Genomic DNA, 18391 nt, shown 5'->3' with positions numbered 1-18391 from the left:
CATGAAGTTTAGTTAGCATATTATAAGAGAGAAAAGTTTTATATGTATATATATATGGAATAATTTTTAATGTGATAATGGAGAACATTTTTGAGAGAAATTTTATTAATTCAAAATTTTAATATAGCTATAAAAACTGTATGTCATAATTATGAAATAATATATGGACTTTTAAAATACTGTTTTCAAGTCATTTTGTGAAAGTAGGTCCTGTGGCGCAACGGATAACGCGTCTGACTACGGATCAGAAGATTCCAGGTTCGAATCCTGGCAGGATCGAAATTTTTTTTTAATTTTATCTTATCTTTCTTTATTTAAATATACTTTCTTTTCCTGTTTGTACAAAAGAAATAGAATCATATATATATATAAGATATCTTATCTAAAGATTAAATCGAGACGAATTTATAACTGTCACAACAATAATTTTGTTTAATATTTTTAGCACATATGATTAAAAAAGACACATTTTTTCAGTCATTAATTTTATTTGCTATTTTTGCAATATATATATATCTTCCTTTTCTTTATAATTTTTTTTCGAACCCTGTTGAATTTAAAAATATATTGATACATATATGTATATAGAAGTTTTGCCATTTAAATATTAGATTAAAGTGCAGTTCACCACGTCGTTAAAGGCGCAGATTGGTGCTTCGCATAATATCCAGCCAATCACATTTCGGAAACATGAGCTCACGTGACTTTGGCAAGAGCAATTGTTCGTGTATTGCGATTATATATGATCTCTTACATATATATGCTCTTTTTCCCCTTCCTGAGAAAATGAATCACATATATCGTTATTATAGTCTATAAAGAAGATATTTTATACATGTTTTTCCCGATGACTCAGTCTGGTATTACGCAAGAATAATAGATTCAGGCTTGACTTTTTTAAGGGTAGGTCGGTATTCTATAGCACACGTGTAATCCGCGGCCCGTCGTAATTAGGGAAAATGGCTGGCGATTCGTCGAAACATGTTTTGACAATTGTAATTGATTAAGTCCCGATGTTCCACGAAGAATTACGTCACGGTAGGAAGCAATTTCTACAAGATCGTTCGACCGAGTGTCGTCGCGATGTTAAAATCCGGCCGTGCGTTTGCGTCTCGCGAATCATCGTCCGCTTATCTCGTCGTGCGTAACTTGTTCGAACGTGTTTCTCGTTTCTCGCCACTACCATCAGGAAATATACCATTCTTCCGAGAAGAAGCTGGTATCAATCTCTTTTTCTTTCTAATATTGTTTTTCCCCCTGGGTCTTGTGCAAGTCGCATTGCTATTAAGTGAGCAATATGTATAATTCATGTGTTATTCGCGCGGGGCCACCGAGGTTTCGCGTTGATCTGTCATTTTCTCATCTCGAGAATTGTCATGCATGTGAAACAATATTTGTATTCAACGTGACATGGGAGAATATACCAACATCCGTTATTTGTAAATTTATCTCGATATTGAAAAACGTGCTTTATTCGTATTTAGACTAATATAAATATCCATTACATGATACTTTGTGTATACAATATTATACAGTCATATAAGCATATATTTCTGAATAGAAACATTACACAATGCTTTGTTCTTGTATGTAGGTGAAAATGCGATATACCTGCTGCATTCTCTGACGTAACATCCCCTGAATGGCTAGGTGGATGTAGAATCTGAAAAGTTACCATCGCCATCACGCTGAGTAAAGAGAGATTGCACCATGTGTCTTCTGTAGTTTCTACAATCATGGTTTAGACAAAGGGTCATTAAGGCGATAAAATGCCTGTCAGTTTAGTTAATAATGGGACAGCATTTTGCTAGTCTCAGAGAGTTCTTTAGAATGGATGGTGAAAGACAACCTGCTGAGATATGCGCTAGCGCGCTCAGCCAACCATTGCCCCTGGAAATGGTGAATCGAGATGTCACCGAGAGTCTGTCCGAAAACGAGACCAATGGCAATGTACCTGTAATGAACTCTAATATACTGCCGAACAGACTAGAATGTAAACTAGAAGGAAATTTGGACAACGATTGTTTAAACTTAGATGTAGACAACCATAATTCTAAATTCGAATCTTTGTATAGTCAACCTGTTGAAGCTCAGGATACAAAGCAAGTTTGTAATAATGGCAATGTTACTAGTGAAGCATCGTTTAGACAGCAGCAGGAAGCATGCTGCAGTAGTTCCAGTGGTAGTAACAGTAGTAGCAGTTCCGAAGATAGTCCTATAAATCCACCGTTGAGAAGATCGTCTAAAACTTTATCATTCGGAAAGAGAAAAAGTACATATATTAAATCGATTTTTTTTCATATATACACTAATTCTATCACTTGTTGACATTAATTAAGGTATGTTTGTTCATATTAGATAAGCAGCGTAACAAGGATCAAAGTCCAGTGTGCAATCATGTCTTATCATCGAAGAAGAAGCGTAGCAACTGGGTGTTGAAATTTAATTGCGCCAAGAGCAAAAGCTCCAAAAACACGGACATTATTCCTGGTCAAGGGAATAGTAATTCAGATTGCGTATGTACCGGTTACAGGAGGACCGAGGAGCACCCTATGGGTGCGGGCACCGTGTTTAATAGTCGATCCGCTCCGCAAAGTCCCGTTCTCGGGCCTCTGCCACCTAGCCCCGTAATTGATTTATCGCGATTTAATCCCGAAGAATTTCCTATGGAAGTATGTTTTTGTTTGTTTTTTTTTTTTTTTTTTTTTTTTTTTTTTTTTTTGTTTTTTATTTTGACAACTTTTAAGAGAACTTTGACATTAAAGACAACTTAGGTCAATCAATGTTCTTTATTTTTAAAGGATTGTGACGAACGCGCGCGAATGCAACGCGCTCGAGAGATGGAGGAGGGTGTCGAACCTCCTCCTGGTTATAAGCCTAATTATCCTACGGGAATACAAGTTCATCCTAATGGAATAACGGTGGACAGTTTGGCGGCATTGTTCCAAGCACATGCCGGTATTCAAGCTGCCGCTCTCACAGCTTTATCGCAGATCGACTTTACATTAATTCCAAATATCGAAAGACCCGCTCATACGCAGGTAATGGTTTTATGCAATTGATTACGTAATTTATAGATTTCTTTGATTCATATTCAAAGTAATTCATAAATGTTTATTATGTCAGGTCGATTATGTCCACTGTCTCGTACCGGACTTAAGGTCGATTACAGCTTGTTCTTTTTATTGGGGTAAAATGGATCGTTACGAGGCGGAACGCTTATTGGAGGGCAAGCAAGAGGGTACCTTTCTGTTACGAGACTCGGCGCAGGAGGAATTTTTGTTTTCCGTGAGCTTTCGCAAGTACGGACGTTCGTTGCACGCTCGCATCGAGCAATGGAATCATAAATTTAGCTTCGATTCGCACGATCCAGGAGTTTACGCTTCCGAAACAGTACGTATATATACATATATTTATGTTCCTAAAATTTATTCTCATAGATAAATGTGGAAGAATTACAATTCGTCGATTATACACCGTTTATGTAAACTCCTTACAGGTATGTGGTTTAATCGAACATTATAAGGACCCTTCGTGTTGTATGTTTTTCGAGCCTATGCTCACTATACCGTTGCATCGAAATTTCGCGTTTCCGCTGCAGCATCTGTGTAGAGCGGTGATAACCACGCGGACGACGTACGATGGCATAAACAAATTGCAATTGCCAAAGACACTCAAGAGCTATCTCAAGGAGTATCACTATAAGCAAAGAGTGCGAGTCAGGCGGTTAGACACGGAAAACGATCTACAGACAGACTGCAGATCCATATCATGCTTGCCGATATGAGTCTTCGCGTATTGATATTCGATAAAACTTTATCATATGTTGCGTAATTCTATTTCTTTATCGACATTCTGCGCCGCCGTATCAAATGCGTGCGGTATGCATGCACATGCTTTGTAATATCAGGAATACCATGACTTCGATCCACAGTTATACAAGATATTATTGCAATATTAGCAATAAAAGCATTATATTCATCTTAAAGTGGATATATATTGAGTGAGGAAAGAAACCAACAGCAAATGCGAATGTTTGCTGTTAAAGTTTGAGACACTAACGATTGCGAATCTTTGTCAGCGTTTAATTCGCTTATGAGGTGATGAGCATCAAAGAAATCTCGCGCGCGATATAGATGATAATACAGTCCAATGCAAATGTTTGATATAATACGAAAAGAAGCGATGAACACAAATGCAAAAATTTGCATTTGCTTTATGTTCACTCAATATATACCCACTTTTAAACGATAGTAGCTTCCATGGAGGAAAAACAGCGTAGTTCTAATTTAAAAAAAAAAAAAGGGAAAAATAGTGGGACTTGTGCAAAACTTGTGCGCGACAGGTGCCTATGTTCTTGAAGAAATAATCCCATATGTAAATACATCAAAATGACAATGCTTCGTATACACACGCACAGCATATTACGGAAATTGTTTACCGTTTTATGTAACCTTCAATATCTCAATGCTACTCTTATTATTACTGCTATTTTTATTTCTCTGCTTTATTTTTGACTACGTTATCTTTTAATTGTTATTTTGAATATGTACTCGAGTATGTATACTTGAGTATGTATAATTTAATGTTAATTAAACTTATGCGAACAGTTTGTACATTGATAATTTTTATAGAACGATACCAAAACTTATGCCTTTAAAAGGCATGGCAATTTAGTTTTTTAGAAATTTTATTATAAAAAATTATGATGTCACATCACATTTTTAACCTTTATACGTAACTAAATGTAACTAAAGTTACAAAATCATTGCAAGATCTGGTTCGTATTACTCCTATTGTGCCTATTTATAATGTTAAATATTATTAGATGAACACTGTCTGTGTTGATGTTCATCATTGGCAGATAAAAAAAAAAAAAGTCTAATTTGTGTAAATTCTTTAAATTTTGAAACGTGCGTGCGCGCGCGTGTGGAGGAGATATCAGACGCAATGAATTGAACTTGGAGTAACAATGCAAATCATTAAAATAATAAATTTGCAAAGTATATAATATTATAGTATGAAATTGTTAAAAGTATTGGTTAATGGTTACTCATATAATGAAAACTTCGTATTAATAAAAATTTAATATTTATAATGTGTACACATTTTACTAATGTTTCAATACCTAATACAACGATTATATTGCATTTAAGGAAGAGTCGTGCTTGTGAAAAACATGTTAATATTTTACATAGCTTGTGTATCGTTTCTTTAAATAGGATATCTTGAATTACACATCATAAAAAGAAAAAATTCTATGGGACAAATTTATTAATTTGCCAAAGATAATGATATTGACAAAAATGTGTTTTAATAGATTTATAATCTATACTATATTAACATAATAAATAGAAATAAGGAAGTATTTTTTAATTATAAGTTTGTTGATAACTTATTTCGAAGATTTTGATATATATACATATAATCCTTTATTTTAACAAAATAAATTCTTGCTGTATTTTTATATCTAAATCTCGTTTTAAATTTAATACCACAGTTAATTCTTTCAAGGCTTCTATTTTTAGTATATTCTCACCATTGCAGACTTGCTTCAAAAATATATGGAATGTTGAAAGCAATATATCTTTTATATAGGCGTTGCAGAAAAATATAACATTCAATTAACTTTCTAGCATATATTGTGTGATTGGTAGCAGTATTTTGTAGTTGAAGATGAAGAAGAGAGAGAATAATGCTAGACAAAAAATATCTATTATATCATAGTTAGGAAAAATATTGAAATCTCGAGAGTTAGGTTATAAGCAATATTTTTTATACATTTTACACATTTGATTTTATCACAATTGCAAAATTCATATATTATTCCAATATTTATATATTTTCCTACTCATATCGTAATATAAGAAAGGCTTATTTCATAATGTCATGATATCATATAAATGCAAATGTAAAAGTTATAACAATTGCAAAGGATACTGATAAAATTTCTCTCCCATCCTTCCACCATGTATAATTCGGTGACAAGCATATACCGGAAATACCAATACTTTAAAAAAGATTGTAGGCTTTGTAAAGGATTAATCATTATGATTAACAAGCGATTATTACTTAAAACTTATCAAAAATCAACTTTAGCAGAGGAAAGATTTTAGACACTGGCGAGTGTTTTCTTCGCTACTCTTTTAAAGCGATGTCAACCTTAAAGGCTTGTTTTCATCAATGTACTTAGGAATTTGCGAATGTAAAGAGAAATATAATCAGAGAAAAGGAGAAAATATAAATATATATAAATATATATAAATATACATAAATCGGGATATATAATTCTCTTTCTGTATATTATAGAGAAATGTGTATAAATACGTATACGAAACCTACGCAAGATTCTGGGATATATACTTGTCAAATTCATTCAGCGCTTTCTGCATCTCGGCATATTTCGCGAGATCGCAAGCCTCGCGCAACGAAAGCCACTCGAATGCCTGATGCTCATTCGACATTCCTTTTACTTGATATGTCATCTCGTGCCTCGCGTCCTCGAAGATCCTGAGATCGCTCGACGTGAAGCCAGCCTCTTCCTGGGTTTCGCGCAACGCTGTCTCCATGTCGGATTCACCCGGATCGACGTGACCTAGAGAGACATCAATCAACTGTCAAAATTCAATTAAGCGAGCACGATCGATGCGGGGTAGCCTTTTAATCAGTCCATTTGACAGGTCGTTGAGTGAAGAATGAAGAGTACCGGGATGCACGGCGGATACAGACCTTTAGGCGGTGTCCAGTGATGTTGCCCATATGATGTCTGCATCAAGAGAAACTGGATGGTGTCTTGATATCGGCGGAAAATGACGAGGCCGCAAGCACGTTGTTGCATGATCGACGATTTTCTGTGTTCTAAGAATCTCTATTCTAAATATCTCCTCTATACTTCAAATCAGCTGTTTTTCTCTAAATTAAGATTTACGTTGCACGTCCCATTGTTCACATTTGCCATTTGATTATATATTAGAATAAGAATGAAAAGAACGACAGTCTCATTCTACGCCAGTTGCTGTTAGAATTAAGACTTTTAAAATAAAGAGGTAATCACTTGCGATAAAGCGAAGTTTTTAATACTCAATCTCAGTCAATGATTTGCCGACCTTTAATCACGTGACAATAGATATACGATTACAATAGTTGTGCGGTAAATATAAGACATATATCGTAAACTTTGCGAATTGAATTTTTTTTTTCTAAATATAATCAAGTGCCTCTCCCATATTCATTTCACGATCGCACACATTGTATATTTTTTTAAATATTTTTACGACTGACGCTGATATAATAAAATAAGACATTGATTATCATTTAATATCAAATAAAAAAATTTTCCTCCACCTATATTGTAAAATCATAATTTTAAAAAGAGCAACAGATGATCACTAATCTAAAACAGACTGTTCGATATAGAAAATATGCACGTTTTTTAATAATAATACATAATTGAATAAAAAGAGATTATTTTGATAATCGAGATGTGTGCACAAGTGACTGAAAATATTTTACTTGCTACAAAAATAAATTTAAAACACGTACCACATGTGTATATTCTTCGTCCATTTGTGCGATCTAACGGGTGTTTCTTGAATCTTGCGGTTCTCTTATACACCTTTTTTTTTTTTCAAACAATAGTCTTCAAATGTGTGTTCAAGGGAATGCAGTTTTATTTTATAACATTGATATTGTATCAGCAATATTTATAAGTTATCCAACATAGATATTCATTTTGCCTCTTTTAAATTATCAGCCGCCCTTTGTACTTTCTTTTTTCTACGAATTTATAATTTAAAATAAACTTGGTGAAAGTGAAACTTATGCATATTGAAAACTTTAGCGACTAGATATTTGTCATATAACAAATTCGTCTAATTCTAAGAAGCGTATAATCAGATGCGACGCCGACGGCTTTGCTTTCGAGCGAAATATTTTTCGTATTTATTATACATCGCAATTATATATACACACAAATTGACAGTGTTAAAAAAAGAATAGAATTTATCTCGAATTCTCTGCATGTAGTATCAAATCGGATTGTAGAGATTTCGGCAAAAAAGGAAAGAGAAAAGAAATAATCGACAGTTCGCGTGTCGATAAACGCACGTGTGTTTTGACAGGAATCTCAATCTCGGGGAAACAATGCGTGTTACCATTTTATTATAAACGTTTCGCTACATTTTGGCTAGATACCGATCACCAGAAAACATTTAGCAAAGCTGTATGTATGTACCTATCTACAGAGACTGGACGTGTGTATGTGTATGTATGTATGTATTCATGTATGTGTATATGTGCGTGCAGAGTAGTAGAGGTGCACAGCTGTACGGGCAACTCACATACACACGCACGCGAGAGAAATGTGTATTTCACAGCGCGCTTATTTTACGTACAAAAGAAAGAATGAAAAAAAAAGATCACAAGAAGCTTCTCTCTCCGACGTTACGTAGAGTCGGATTCTAAATGTCGCCCGTGCAGCTCTGCGTTTCTAAACGATTTCTTAATAAATCCTTCCTTCACGTGTGTTAAAATCATAAATGTCCTTAGATTTATATCTCCTTCTCTTTCTCTCTTTCTCTCGATTGTTAATTTATACATTTATTTCGTAAAGCAAGCGAGCGAAGGGTGGGTTTTATGTATAGATTACGGTATATAATTAATTCGTCTATATGCCGGAGGGAGAGGGAGGGAGGAATTTACCATTAATGCTATCTGAAGGGCCTTACGTTAACATTAATAATAATAATAATCACTATTATGATGTGTATGTCTGTGTGTGTGTATCTCTATAGAGTCATTTTGTTACAACAACCGCTTCCGGATTACATGCCTTTTTTTCTTTTTTACAAGATGGTAATGATGTTCAGTATTGTAATACTAATTCTGATTGCTGTAGGAACAAACGAAACTTTCGAGCATTATATCCTCCAGTCTAATTTTCTATAACAGTGATTGGATCTCTCTCTTTCTTTTGGAGGGGTATAAATGTTTGCGTTAAACTTGACTCTCCTTGTGAATCTTGATAATTACTATAATCGCTATTACTCTATATCGTTATATTACATTATCTTGCTTATTGGTTGAAATGGAGTAATCCGACGACACGAAACTGGTATGGTTATACACAAAGAAGGTAAGTCCCGATGCCAGTGCTGCGTTAATTATCGTAGCACGTAGAATTTTTATCAAGATGTTCGGTAACAGACAATTGGCGCCGATACTTAGTTGCTATCAGTCGTTTCACGATTCGCAACACGATGTACCGCGATTGTACATGGTGTCGGTGCGCTGAAGTTAATCCGTATTTCTCAGTGTAGCAAGTGTTAGAAATGTGAAAAATCATTGAGTTTATATAGTATGTAAATAAATTAGTCATTGCCTATTTTTTTTTATAGTGTAACATACTTCATTAATCTTAGGCAAATATAAAAAGTTCGCGATACTCGAGTTCCAAAGTGTATGATCTTGGTGTGTGTGAGGTTCTCTCTCTCTCTCTTTCTTTCTCTCTCTATTACTTTAGTACCTTCGTAATATATATTACATACACCAAGTCTCTCTAGTTCGCTTCTACGGTGTATAGTGTAATTCCTAATTTTATTTCATTCAACTGCAAACATCTTTGCGAATGAAAAGATTTTAAGTGTGTGTAATACAATATAGCCAATTACAATACTTAAATTTAATATTATCGTATTCTTCATGTAGAAATAACAGATCTCGTTATTACTCTGATGTAATTTAGGTTTATATAATTCCAACTCTTTGAAGAATGATGAAGTACTTGCGTGTATTATTCACATGAAATGCGAGTGATAATAACTCGATGGTATTCCTAAATTATGTTAATAACTTCTCTGCTTCTCTACCTTCATATAGTATTGTGTATACTATATATACTTGTCTATGATAGAAATAAAAATATTATTAATAATAATTATTATACGCTTTAATTGGCTAATGTCTATATAGTGCTGTGTATTTTCAAAAACTTATACTCTACAGATAAAAAAAAAGAAGTAAAGTATCATAAAAATGTTCGAAAAAAATAAGCATGCTGCACACACGTTGTGCAACAGAAATTAAAATAGCTCAATTCGTACATATTCGTAAATTGAATTATTTCCGGTTAATGTATATGATAAAATGAAGGTAGATTCTTATCGACACAACGCTACGCGTATCCCTCGTTTTGTCAAATTGTTTACAGGCAAAAACCGCGCTCGTAAAATTTTTCATATATAAAACGTAAGATCGGAGAAAAACAGGAAGTTATGGAAAATTCTCCTGACGTTGTAGATGCACTGCTTCGATCTTTTTCCTTCCGCAAAAACGGAAATAGAACGTGTTATTTTATAATACAAGGAACATTGTTCCCATGAAAGACGTAATCTATGTGAGAGATGCTTCATTAGGCACATTTGATGATCCGATTGGAATCTTCACATTCTAATTCTACTTAAATCTTTCAGCATTTTCACGGTGGAGCAATAGCATGCAATTCCACATTTCAGAAACATACTAATTCGAATGCAGACACAGCTTCAACATCAAGAATAAACACAAGACATATAATACTGTTTAGAAATGAAGCGACAGTTTATGATAGATAGATTGCTCAAGAATCGGGAGGGCAGGTCGACCTGTAAGCATGACACTGATTATTTTCATTCGGATGCACGTTTCCCTGTGTTATCGACAATGAAAATTCGAAATTAATAAACTAATAGATTATTGTGTCTAACGCCAGCTTCTTCGTAAATCAGGTCAGCAGGTCCGTCCGTTTCTCTTATCTTTCATTCTTTTTTTTTTCTCGTTCTCAAAGCGTCACGAGGACCCGACCTAGTTCTTCATTTTGGCACTCGGGAGTATTTTTAAATACGTATTAGCCGTCACGGATCACAGTTTCGAATTTTTATCAACGAACCGTTAACAGCGGTACCTCCAACATAGACGAGGACATCTCTTCTTTCTCTCACTCATTCTTCCTTTTCCTTTTTCTTTCATCTGATGACTCCTCGATCTCGAAGGAGGGCTGGGAGGGGGGGGGGGGCAAAGGAGAATCATTTAAACGAATATTTCTTGGGTATCGGATTCGGAGTCGGAGTCCCAGAAGAAGAAACAAGAGTAAAACTCCTCGGTGACCACCGCCACTTGGTGGCTACGTTCACGAGGTCGTTATGGATTGGCGCGATTGGCGGCTAGGGCGCCCGTAGCCGACAGTCACAGCTTGAGCTCGTTCGCGATCTTGCTGGCGATATTTTTGAAACCGATCGATGTGCCGGAGATACGCTTGAATCGTACCCCATTCAGAGAAAGTCGTGGCAGTTTGCAGACCTCGATCTCCCACTGCACCTGGCTGTCAGTCGCTGCTTCGCCGTGCGCGCACAGCAAAAGGAATCGTTCGCGTTGCTCGTACTGGCATTTGTTAGCGTCCAACACCTGGAATGACAACACAATATAATAATAATAATAGATAATAACGTGTCTATATCTCTATCTCATACAAAAATGATGCACATAAGCTCTTTATCTACATTCGCTACGGATTTTATCTGCCTAAGAGCAATCATCTTTCACTCCGCGTGATATTTATAATATAAATGTGCTTTTCTCTTCTCGATACCTTTCGAATCTCAGACATAATTTCGTTAGGGTCTCGACTACTGGTAGTCTTCATACTCCACGTGAAGCGTAGACTGCGCGGCTTAACTTGTTCGTCGTTAGTGGTAGCTCCGCTGTAACAAAAAGATATCTTAAACCTGTCCAAATTATGTAATTGAAGAACGATTTCAATGATATAATTGTTTATAGGGAGAGGGGGTAAAATGTTCCCTCAAAATAATTTATATGATAAAATTTTCAACTCTTTTATATTTCGCAAATATGTTTCTCTCTATCTCATTTTAAATGACAAATAACAATTATAAATTTGTCCGTACATTTCTTCTAGCAAATTTTATCTATGTATATTATCAGAAATTAATATCAAACTAAAAATTATAAAATGTATATATGTATATATCGATTGATATGAAATGCAAATCTTACAGAATGATATGTTATATATTAAAATAAAAGCTTTAAGCTCGTGGTTGTGTAATAATAAATTTTTCATCCGTTTCACAAGGAGAGACTCTACGATGTGATGCTGTGCTAAAAAGAATTCTTGCAAGCTGTCAATAGAAAATGTTTGATGTGTGTGAAATGGAAATTTATCCAGAATTAAATTGTATAGAATTACATACATGCGTGACATGCAGATCATTTGCCATCGTAAGTTTAATCACAATCTCAGTGCTGCATACATTTTACATTTATGTAGTAAACGAAACATATTTAAAGTGAGTGTTACACAAAATTGTAAATCTTTTGCGTGAATCATTGCAACACCTTGAATATGTATATCTTCACGAGACATTTATTCTTATAAATGATAAAAACTCGTAGAACTCTATACGCGATTGATGAAACACGTTTGTGAATGATAATTAGTTCGAACACAAACTAACAAAGAAACAAAAATTACAATGATTAATCTAACATTTTCCATACAGATGAGAAGATAGTATCTTACATTATTACAATTGAAATAATTTGTCTCTTTTTATAGATCTTTATCTCTAAATCGTGTACGACAAAAGCCAATTGGGATACATAATATAATTTTTATGTACGTGTAACTATTTGAAACGTCAAATTTTTTGAAATGAGCCATTTTAATGAGATATGCATGCTTCAATGTAGAAATAATTTTAAACAGATGAACAGGCATGCAACAAAAAGATACACCGTATTGTTTAAATGAAGGTGAGTACGCGCGTTTCATGAATGATACAATGAACTGAAAAAATTTGGATTGGTACGAGAAATTAAGGAACGAATGAGCGAAATTAAGAACACGTGGATCGTGGTATTTACGGTATGCGGCAACGTACCTCACTACTAGGTGCTTGGGGGGTACGGATGGGTCCATGGGGCTGAAATAACAAAACAAAGGCAGTTGCTAACAAACACACTGAACATGATAAATTAATCAAATTGTCAAATATGTATAACAACCATCACCATCCTGTCACCATCGCACACTGATTATGGCACATAGACAATTATTGATACAATGAGTTTTTAGAGGATTTTTTTCGATATAATATAGTATTCTTATTACATATTTTTTTCAAATATAGGAATAAAAATAAAAAAAGAAAAAGACACGGGATGTGATGTTTGAAATTTTCTTGTGGATACAACCTTTATTGTTGGAAGGAAGATAAATGTTAAATTAATTAAATTATATAAACTGCGATCAGTCTTTCTTTTTTCTTTTTTAAAGTAAACTATAATTTCTGATCCGTGATGTGTGTGTATGTATGTGTTAAGAGACAAACTTTTATGTAAATTACTATGTTGCGTGAATATAGAGAAGAGCCCAATTTTTACACATAACATTCCTAACAGAGTTACATGCATCATATAAATAATGTGTAAGATTCGTGTGTTTTCGCACTAAATGTTCCTTTTTATGCTATACGAGGATTCAGAAATAAATTGATACACAACATATACAAGACAGTTTTTGACATATTTATTATAATGCGAAATTATTACTATTATTGCTCCTTAAAATTATTAAATAATATTTATATCCTGTTAATTTTACGTAAGCTATTTACTGCCCTCCATAACGTAAAAGATATCTAAATTAGAATTTCTAAATTAGTTTCTCTTTAAATAATGGATTGACTATATATAACTGATAATATCCTAAGGATCCTCCGTGGATGCTTGGACGGGCACGTAATTGGAGTGCAGCAAAAAGCATCATCGCTTAAAGACACATTATATTTATATAATTTGCATACAAATGTTTTTATCTCATATATATATTTTGATATATTTAATATATGACGTGGTCTCTCTCTCTCTCTCTCTTCGCTTTTCTCATTTTCATATACATTAGCTTATTGTGGGTGGCCTTAGGTGTTATTACATATTTTATTACCTTTATAATTTTCTAATATCACTTATATGCATCGATAAATATGATGAATACAGAAACAAATTCTACTAATGACGACTTTTCAAACATTTGTTGGGAATATATTATATCAAAATGCTAAATATGTCAGGATACATTAATTGTGCAATCTCGCAAAACGTAAATTAAAAAAAAAGAAAGAAAACAAAAAAGATTAATTAGAGAAACATTCTATATATTATACAACAGAAATATATAAATACGATTTCTTCAATATTCTTTATACAAAAGAATAGAAAAAAATCATCAATGTCTTAAAAGATCAGAGACGAGTATAAGATTTCTCTGATTTGCTACAAGATAACATATACTTTCGAGCAGCCCAAGGCCACTTTATAGGATACGCCGTGATCTGTCTTAATAAACGTATTAAATATATAGTAATAATAATAATAATAATTATAATAATAATTAATATTATTATTTGCTATATAACATGTAGATACTATTGCGTTGACCAGATATTATTTAATAAATGCTATATTGGCAATGACTGGTGGAAGGATTAATGCATCGAGATTTACCGTGTAATAACGAGATATTTGAAATACACAATATATCGTATAGGAAAAGGCACGTATCTTCGACATATTAAAGTATAACGCACATACACACACACGCGGTCACAACTCTCAAATTTATAATCTACCCAAAAGTCAATATCTGCACTTAGTATTGAGATAAGATGTCATATTCCGGATTTTAACGGTTACGTGTTACACTGTAAAACTTTGCGTCCACATATCAAACAGCTTTTTTGTTCCTGAATTAAAAAAAAGAATATGTTACAAGAAATATACATTTTCTTATACAAAAAAAATTATATAGTTTTATTTTTACGATATACAAATAACTTAAATAAAAGAAATTTATAAAAGCTATTTTTTTTCTTTCTTGGTCAAAAGCTATATAAATAACAATTATTTTAATTAAATTCATTATATCATATTGTACTAAGCACAGTATCGCTCATTGCCACAAGTGAATTAAAATTAATATTTATCTTCATTGTGTTATAACAACAAGATTATCAAAGACATAATATACGTGCTCGAATATTGTATATTTCTAATAATTAAACGATGATATACAATGTAGATTAGGATACATTAATCAATATACAAATAAATCAAGTACCAATTATGGCCTGCCTTGTTCGAATAATATGTTCTATTGTGTGTAGCGCGTTCTCAATAATTTATACAATTTTACAAAAGAATATATTTATCAATAGAATAGAAATAAATTAAAGCAAGGTGGGTAAAAAATCGAAATTGCCGTTCATTGCAATCAAATAGCACTCTAAGATTAATTCATTTATCAATTCTGAGATCAGCATCGGAACAGTGTTTATAACTGCTGATGTATGTAGAGAAATGAGAAAGAAGTTTTAATAACACTAAATATAAAAAAAACTTTTGTGTGTGTAATCTGTTGCTATTTGTTTACAAAACCTCGACAGATGGAATTCCTTCTCCCAATAAAAAAAAAAATTCTGTGTAATCGCATATTGAAAAGCATGTACATTAATCATCGAGGAAAGATAAAGTGGAATGCCTGATACACTTCTCGCACATCTCCATATGTGCTTCTGTTTAATCGTAATGTGTTTATGTTACCAAATTGGTTTCAATTTGTCTTAAATAATAAATGCAATTATACTGACAATTTTAAATTGGCGTGCTAGATAGAACACGCAGAAAAATTAATTCAGAAAGTAATATAAAAATGTGTACATGTATGAAATATGTCAAGTTGCAAAACTATCGTTTTTTTCCTTCATATTATAAATATTAATTGAATTAGCTCCTTTGTCTGTTTAGATTTTTTCATCTTCTCGCAAAGAGAAATACGTTATTTATTATAATTTCAAAATTATCTGTAAATAACGCGAGAAGCCGCACAAGATATCTATTATAAGACAAAAATATTATAGCTCTATCTATATGTCAGTTTCTATACAGACACACAGATTTCATATGTATATGATAACATACATATCCATTCGTTTTAAAAAATATATCTCCTTCTAAATTTCGTTTAAATGAAAAAATCAAAATAAGAAGCCAATATTTTATAAAGTTATTAATAATATTATAAAAAAAGAAAAACCAGACATGAATTCCACGCTATCTTTGAGAGAAGGAATCTATGCTGGATATCAACAAAAAGCCAAAAAAAAAGAAGAAATAAAAGGGAAGTAAAATAGTATACATATGAAACTTGGTCGACCATACATTGTACTAACGTCGTATTATTTAATTAGCGGCATAGATAGAACATTTTATATTACGTGAAAATATGAAAAGCATGCAGTATCGAGTGCAGTACCGAGAATACGCTTCAATCGTTGGCGGTAAAAAAAAAAGATCTTTTTACACGATACAGATTCTACACGTATTATGACTGTAAATGTTATTGCTATCCAACATATTTTCCTAAGAAAGAAAAGGAAAAGAAGGGAAAAAAAAGAAAAAAGAAAAAGGGCACTAAATAATGTTTTATAAGAGATATACAACATTATATTCTATATTCCTCACATTGTAATCCGCGAAAAAAAAAAAAAGAATTAAGAGAAAAGATCGAAACAAAATAAAACAATACATTGGTAGAAGGTGCGATTGCCATGGCGCGATATATCTGCATGCGGGACTCGCTCTCATTTCAGCTCGTGGGAAACAAGGCGAGACTTCCTCCTTCACTTAAAAAAATCTGTCAAAGTACGAACAATCATATATGTACTCTGTTATCGCTAGAAAAATCTGTCTGTTCGTTCGTTAGTGTTAGTATAACTATAACATTTCTCTCTCACACACACTCGCGCGTGAAATTTCACTAGTGTCGTGTAATCGCGGATTTATTATACTTTGATCACGTTAACAAGCATCTTCTGTCGATTTCATCCCTTTGAGGGCAGTATAGAGAGAAAAGGGATACTTAGAACAGTAAGTAATACAAGAAAAAAAAAACAAGGAACATGTGTAAACGTGTCTTTCTCATCATCGATAAAAAATATTGCAGAGAGATAAAGAAGAATTTCGTATTATAGTTTTAATCAGAGAAATGTGTAAAAGACTTTCGCGTTATACTTTTGTATGCGTCGTATGATTTACAAGTAAAACTCGTTTCTCATCACATTTGCGGGATCGCTAACTTTTAAACTAACGGGAAAACGATCTATGCCTGTCGCACATCCGCCGCTACGTAAAAATATTCTCGACGTTTAAAAAATATAATAAGTGTCTTTGAATACACTTATTCTTAAACATTTTAGTGATTTATAATACTTTACGTCGGGGAAGGCATCTATATCATCGCTATCTATCTCGTAAAAATTATATTTTTTTTTTTTGCACTCTTTTACTTTACAAACGAAAGCGAGACAAAAATAAGCTAAAATCTCCGCGAAAAATGGTACAAAAATATACACAAGATATATATCAAGGGTTTCTCTCCTTAAACGGACGACGTAAAGTATATATACATATAGTTACGAGGCAGAGGCTGAATAGGAAAGGCACAGATTCCAGTGCTATATATCTAAGTGCGTAAGGCGATCTCCTGTTTCGTGATTTCAGGAAGACGTCACTTTTCTTTTTTTTTTTCCTTTTTTTTAATAATTATATAATACCACACATGTGTATATACGTATATACGTTATACATAACGATGTGAAATTGAATATAAACGTAGATACGTATATCATATGTATGCTCGGAGATGACGCGCGATGTATGACGATATATGTAAAAAATTCCTAAAAAATGTAATTTATACACTGAAAACTATCTTGAGAACCACAGAATAACGGAGCTGAGAGTTTTCTCGTACATATATATTGTATATGCATCATCACACAATATCCGTTGAGCAGTCGACCGTTCTTATTTTTGCTCACGACATTGGTCGGCACATCGGTCGTGTTTAAAACCCGTGTCTCTATGGCCTTTCGCTTGTCGGAAGGAACTCGAGAGATGAAGCGAAGCTTATACGGTTCACGGCCTGCAGCATATAATATATATAACCGGTATGAATTAATTAATAATGTAGAAACGTCAAGGGGAAATCGTTCTGATGCACCAATGGCTATGGATGCTGTCAATTCCTCAACATTTCTGTTACTTCCGTTACTTATGTACATCGGGAGATGATGAGTACAGTGACCATATCATGAAAGTGAGAAAATTCATTACAACTGTTTATACAACGGATTTGTATATATACTCTCGTTATTCTGCAGTCTTCCATCCTCAGAGCTCCAAGCGCTTTACATGTACGTGTGTGGTATACGCTGTCAATTTGCATTTAAATGTGCGATATGATATATAATTAAAAGTCCCATGTATGTATGTATAT

General features: G+C 33.3%; 3 protein-coding genes and 1 non-coding gene across 22 annotated transcripts in view; 2 read left to right on the top strand and 2 right to left on the bottom strand.

Annotated features, from left to right (window-relative positions):
- The first annotated feature begins 206 nt into the window (after window positions 1-206).
- Trnar-acg lies at window positions 207-279 on the top strand. The gene has a single exon. It is a non-coding gene; the product is annotated as a tRNA-Arg (tRNA).
- Window positions 280-809: 530 nt separating this feature from the next.
- Window positions 810-4609, top strand: LOC115242603. The gene is made up of 6 exons (XM_029819021.1): window positions 810-1038; window positions 1595-2272; window positions 2359-2672; window positions 2802-3041; window positions 3127-3393; window positions 3500-4609. Exons 2-6 carry the CDS (start codon window positions 1792-1794, stop codon window positions 3785-3787), a joined length of 1590 nt encoding a protein of 529 aa, XP_029674881.1. The 5' UTR covers window positions 810-1038; window positions 1595-1791; the 3' UTR covers window positions 3788-4609.
- A 464-nt stretch (window positions 4610-5073) lies between these two features.
- Window positions 5074-7284, bottom strand: LOC115242606 (bis(5'-nucleosyl)-tetraphosphatase [asymmetrical]). 2 transcript variants are annotated; one of them, XR_003885080.1, is made up of 3 exons: window positions 6730-7284; window positions 5941-6595; window positions 5074-5713 (listed from the first exon to the last, which is right to left on the bottom strand). XR_003885080.1 is itself a non-coding variant. In XM_029819023.1 (2 exons), the coding sequence occupies exons 1-2, from the start codon at window positions 6836-6838 to the stop codon at window positions 6339-6341; spliced, it is 366 nt and encodes a 121-aa protein (XP_029674883.1). In that variant the 5' UTR covers window positions 6839-7284; the 3' UTR covers window positions 5755-6338. The 2 variants fall into 2 exon arrangements, 1 of the variants encoding a protein (XP_029674883.1); XM_029819023.1 differs by lacking the exon at window positions 5074-5713 and having other exon boundaries at window positions 5755-6595.
- Window positions 7285-8131: 847 nt separating this feature from the next.
- Window positions 8132-18391, bottom strand: part of LOC115242601 (serine/threonine-protein kinase MARK2-like) — a 94447-nt gene continuing 84187 nt past the window's right edge. For 12 of the 18 annotated variants that reach the window (XM_029819003.1, XM_029819019.1, XM_029819020.1 and 9 more), the window contains 3 exons: window positions 12936-12977; window positions 11624-11735; window positions 8132-11439 (listed from right to left, as the gene is read on the bottom strand). In XM_029819003.1, coding sequence (XP_029674863.1) covers window positions 11221-11439; window positions 11624-11735; window positions 12936-12977 — 373 coding nt within the window. In that variant the 3' untranslated portion in view covers window positions 8132-11220. Of the gene's footprint in view, window positions 11440-11623; window positions 11736-12935; window positions 12978-13560; window positions 18038-18391 lie in introns of those variants that run through there. The other 6 variants (XM_029819016.1, XM_029819018.1, XM_029819015.1 and 3 more) reach the window with 4 other exon arrangements.

The sequence above is a fragment of the Formica exsecta genome, unplaced genomic scaffold, assembly GCF_003651465.1.
Source record: "Formica exsecta isolate Colony F162 unplaced genomic scaffold, ASM365146v1 scaffold614, whole genome shotgun sequence".
Classification (NCBI taxonomy): Eukaryota; Metazoa; Arthropoda; class Insecta; order Hymenoptera; family Formicidae; genus Formica; species Formica exsecta.
The sequence above is the reverse complement of the archived record's forward strand: the minus strand, read 5'-3'. Positions and strand labels throughout refer to the sequence as shown.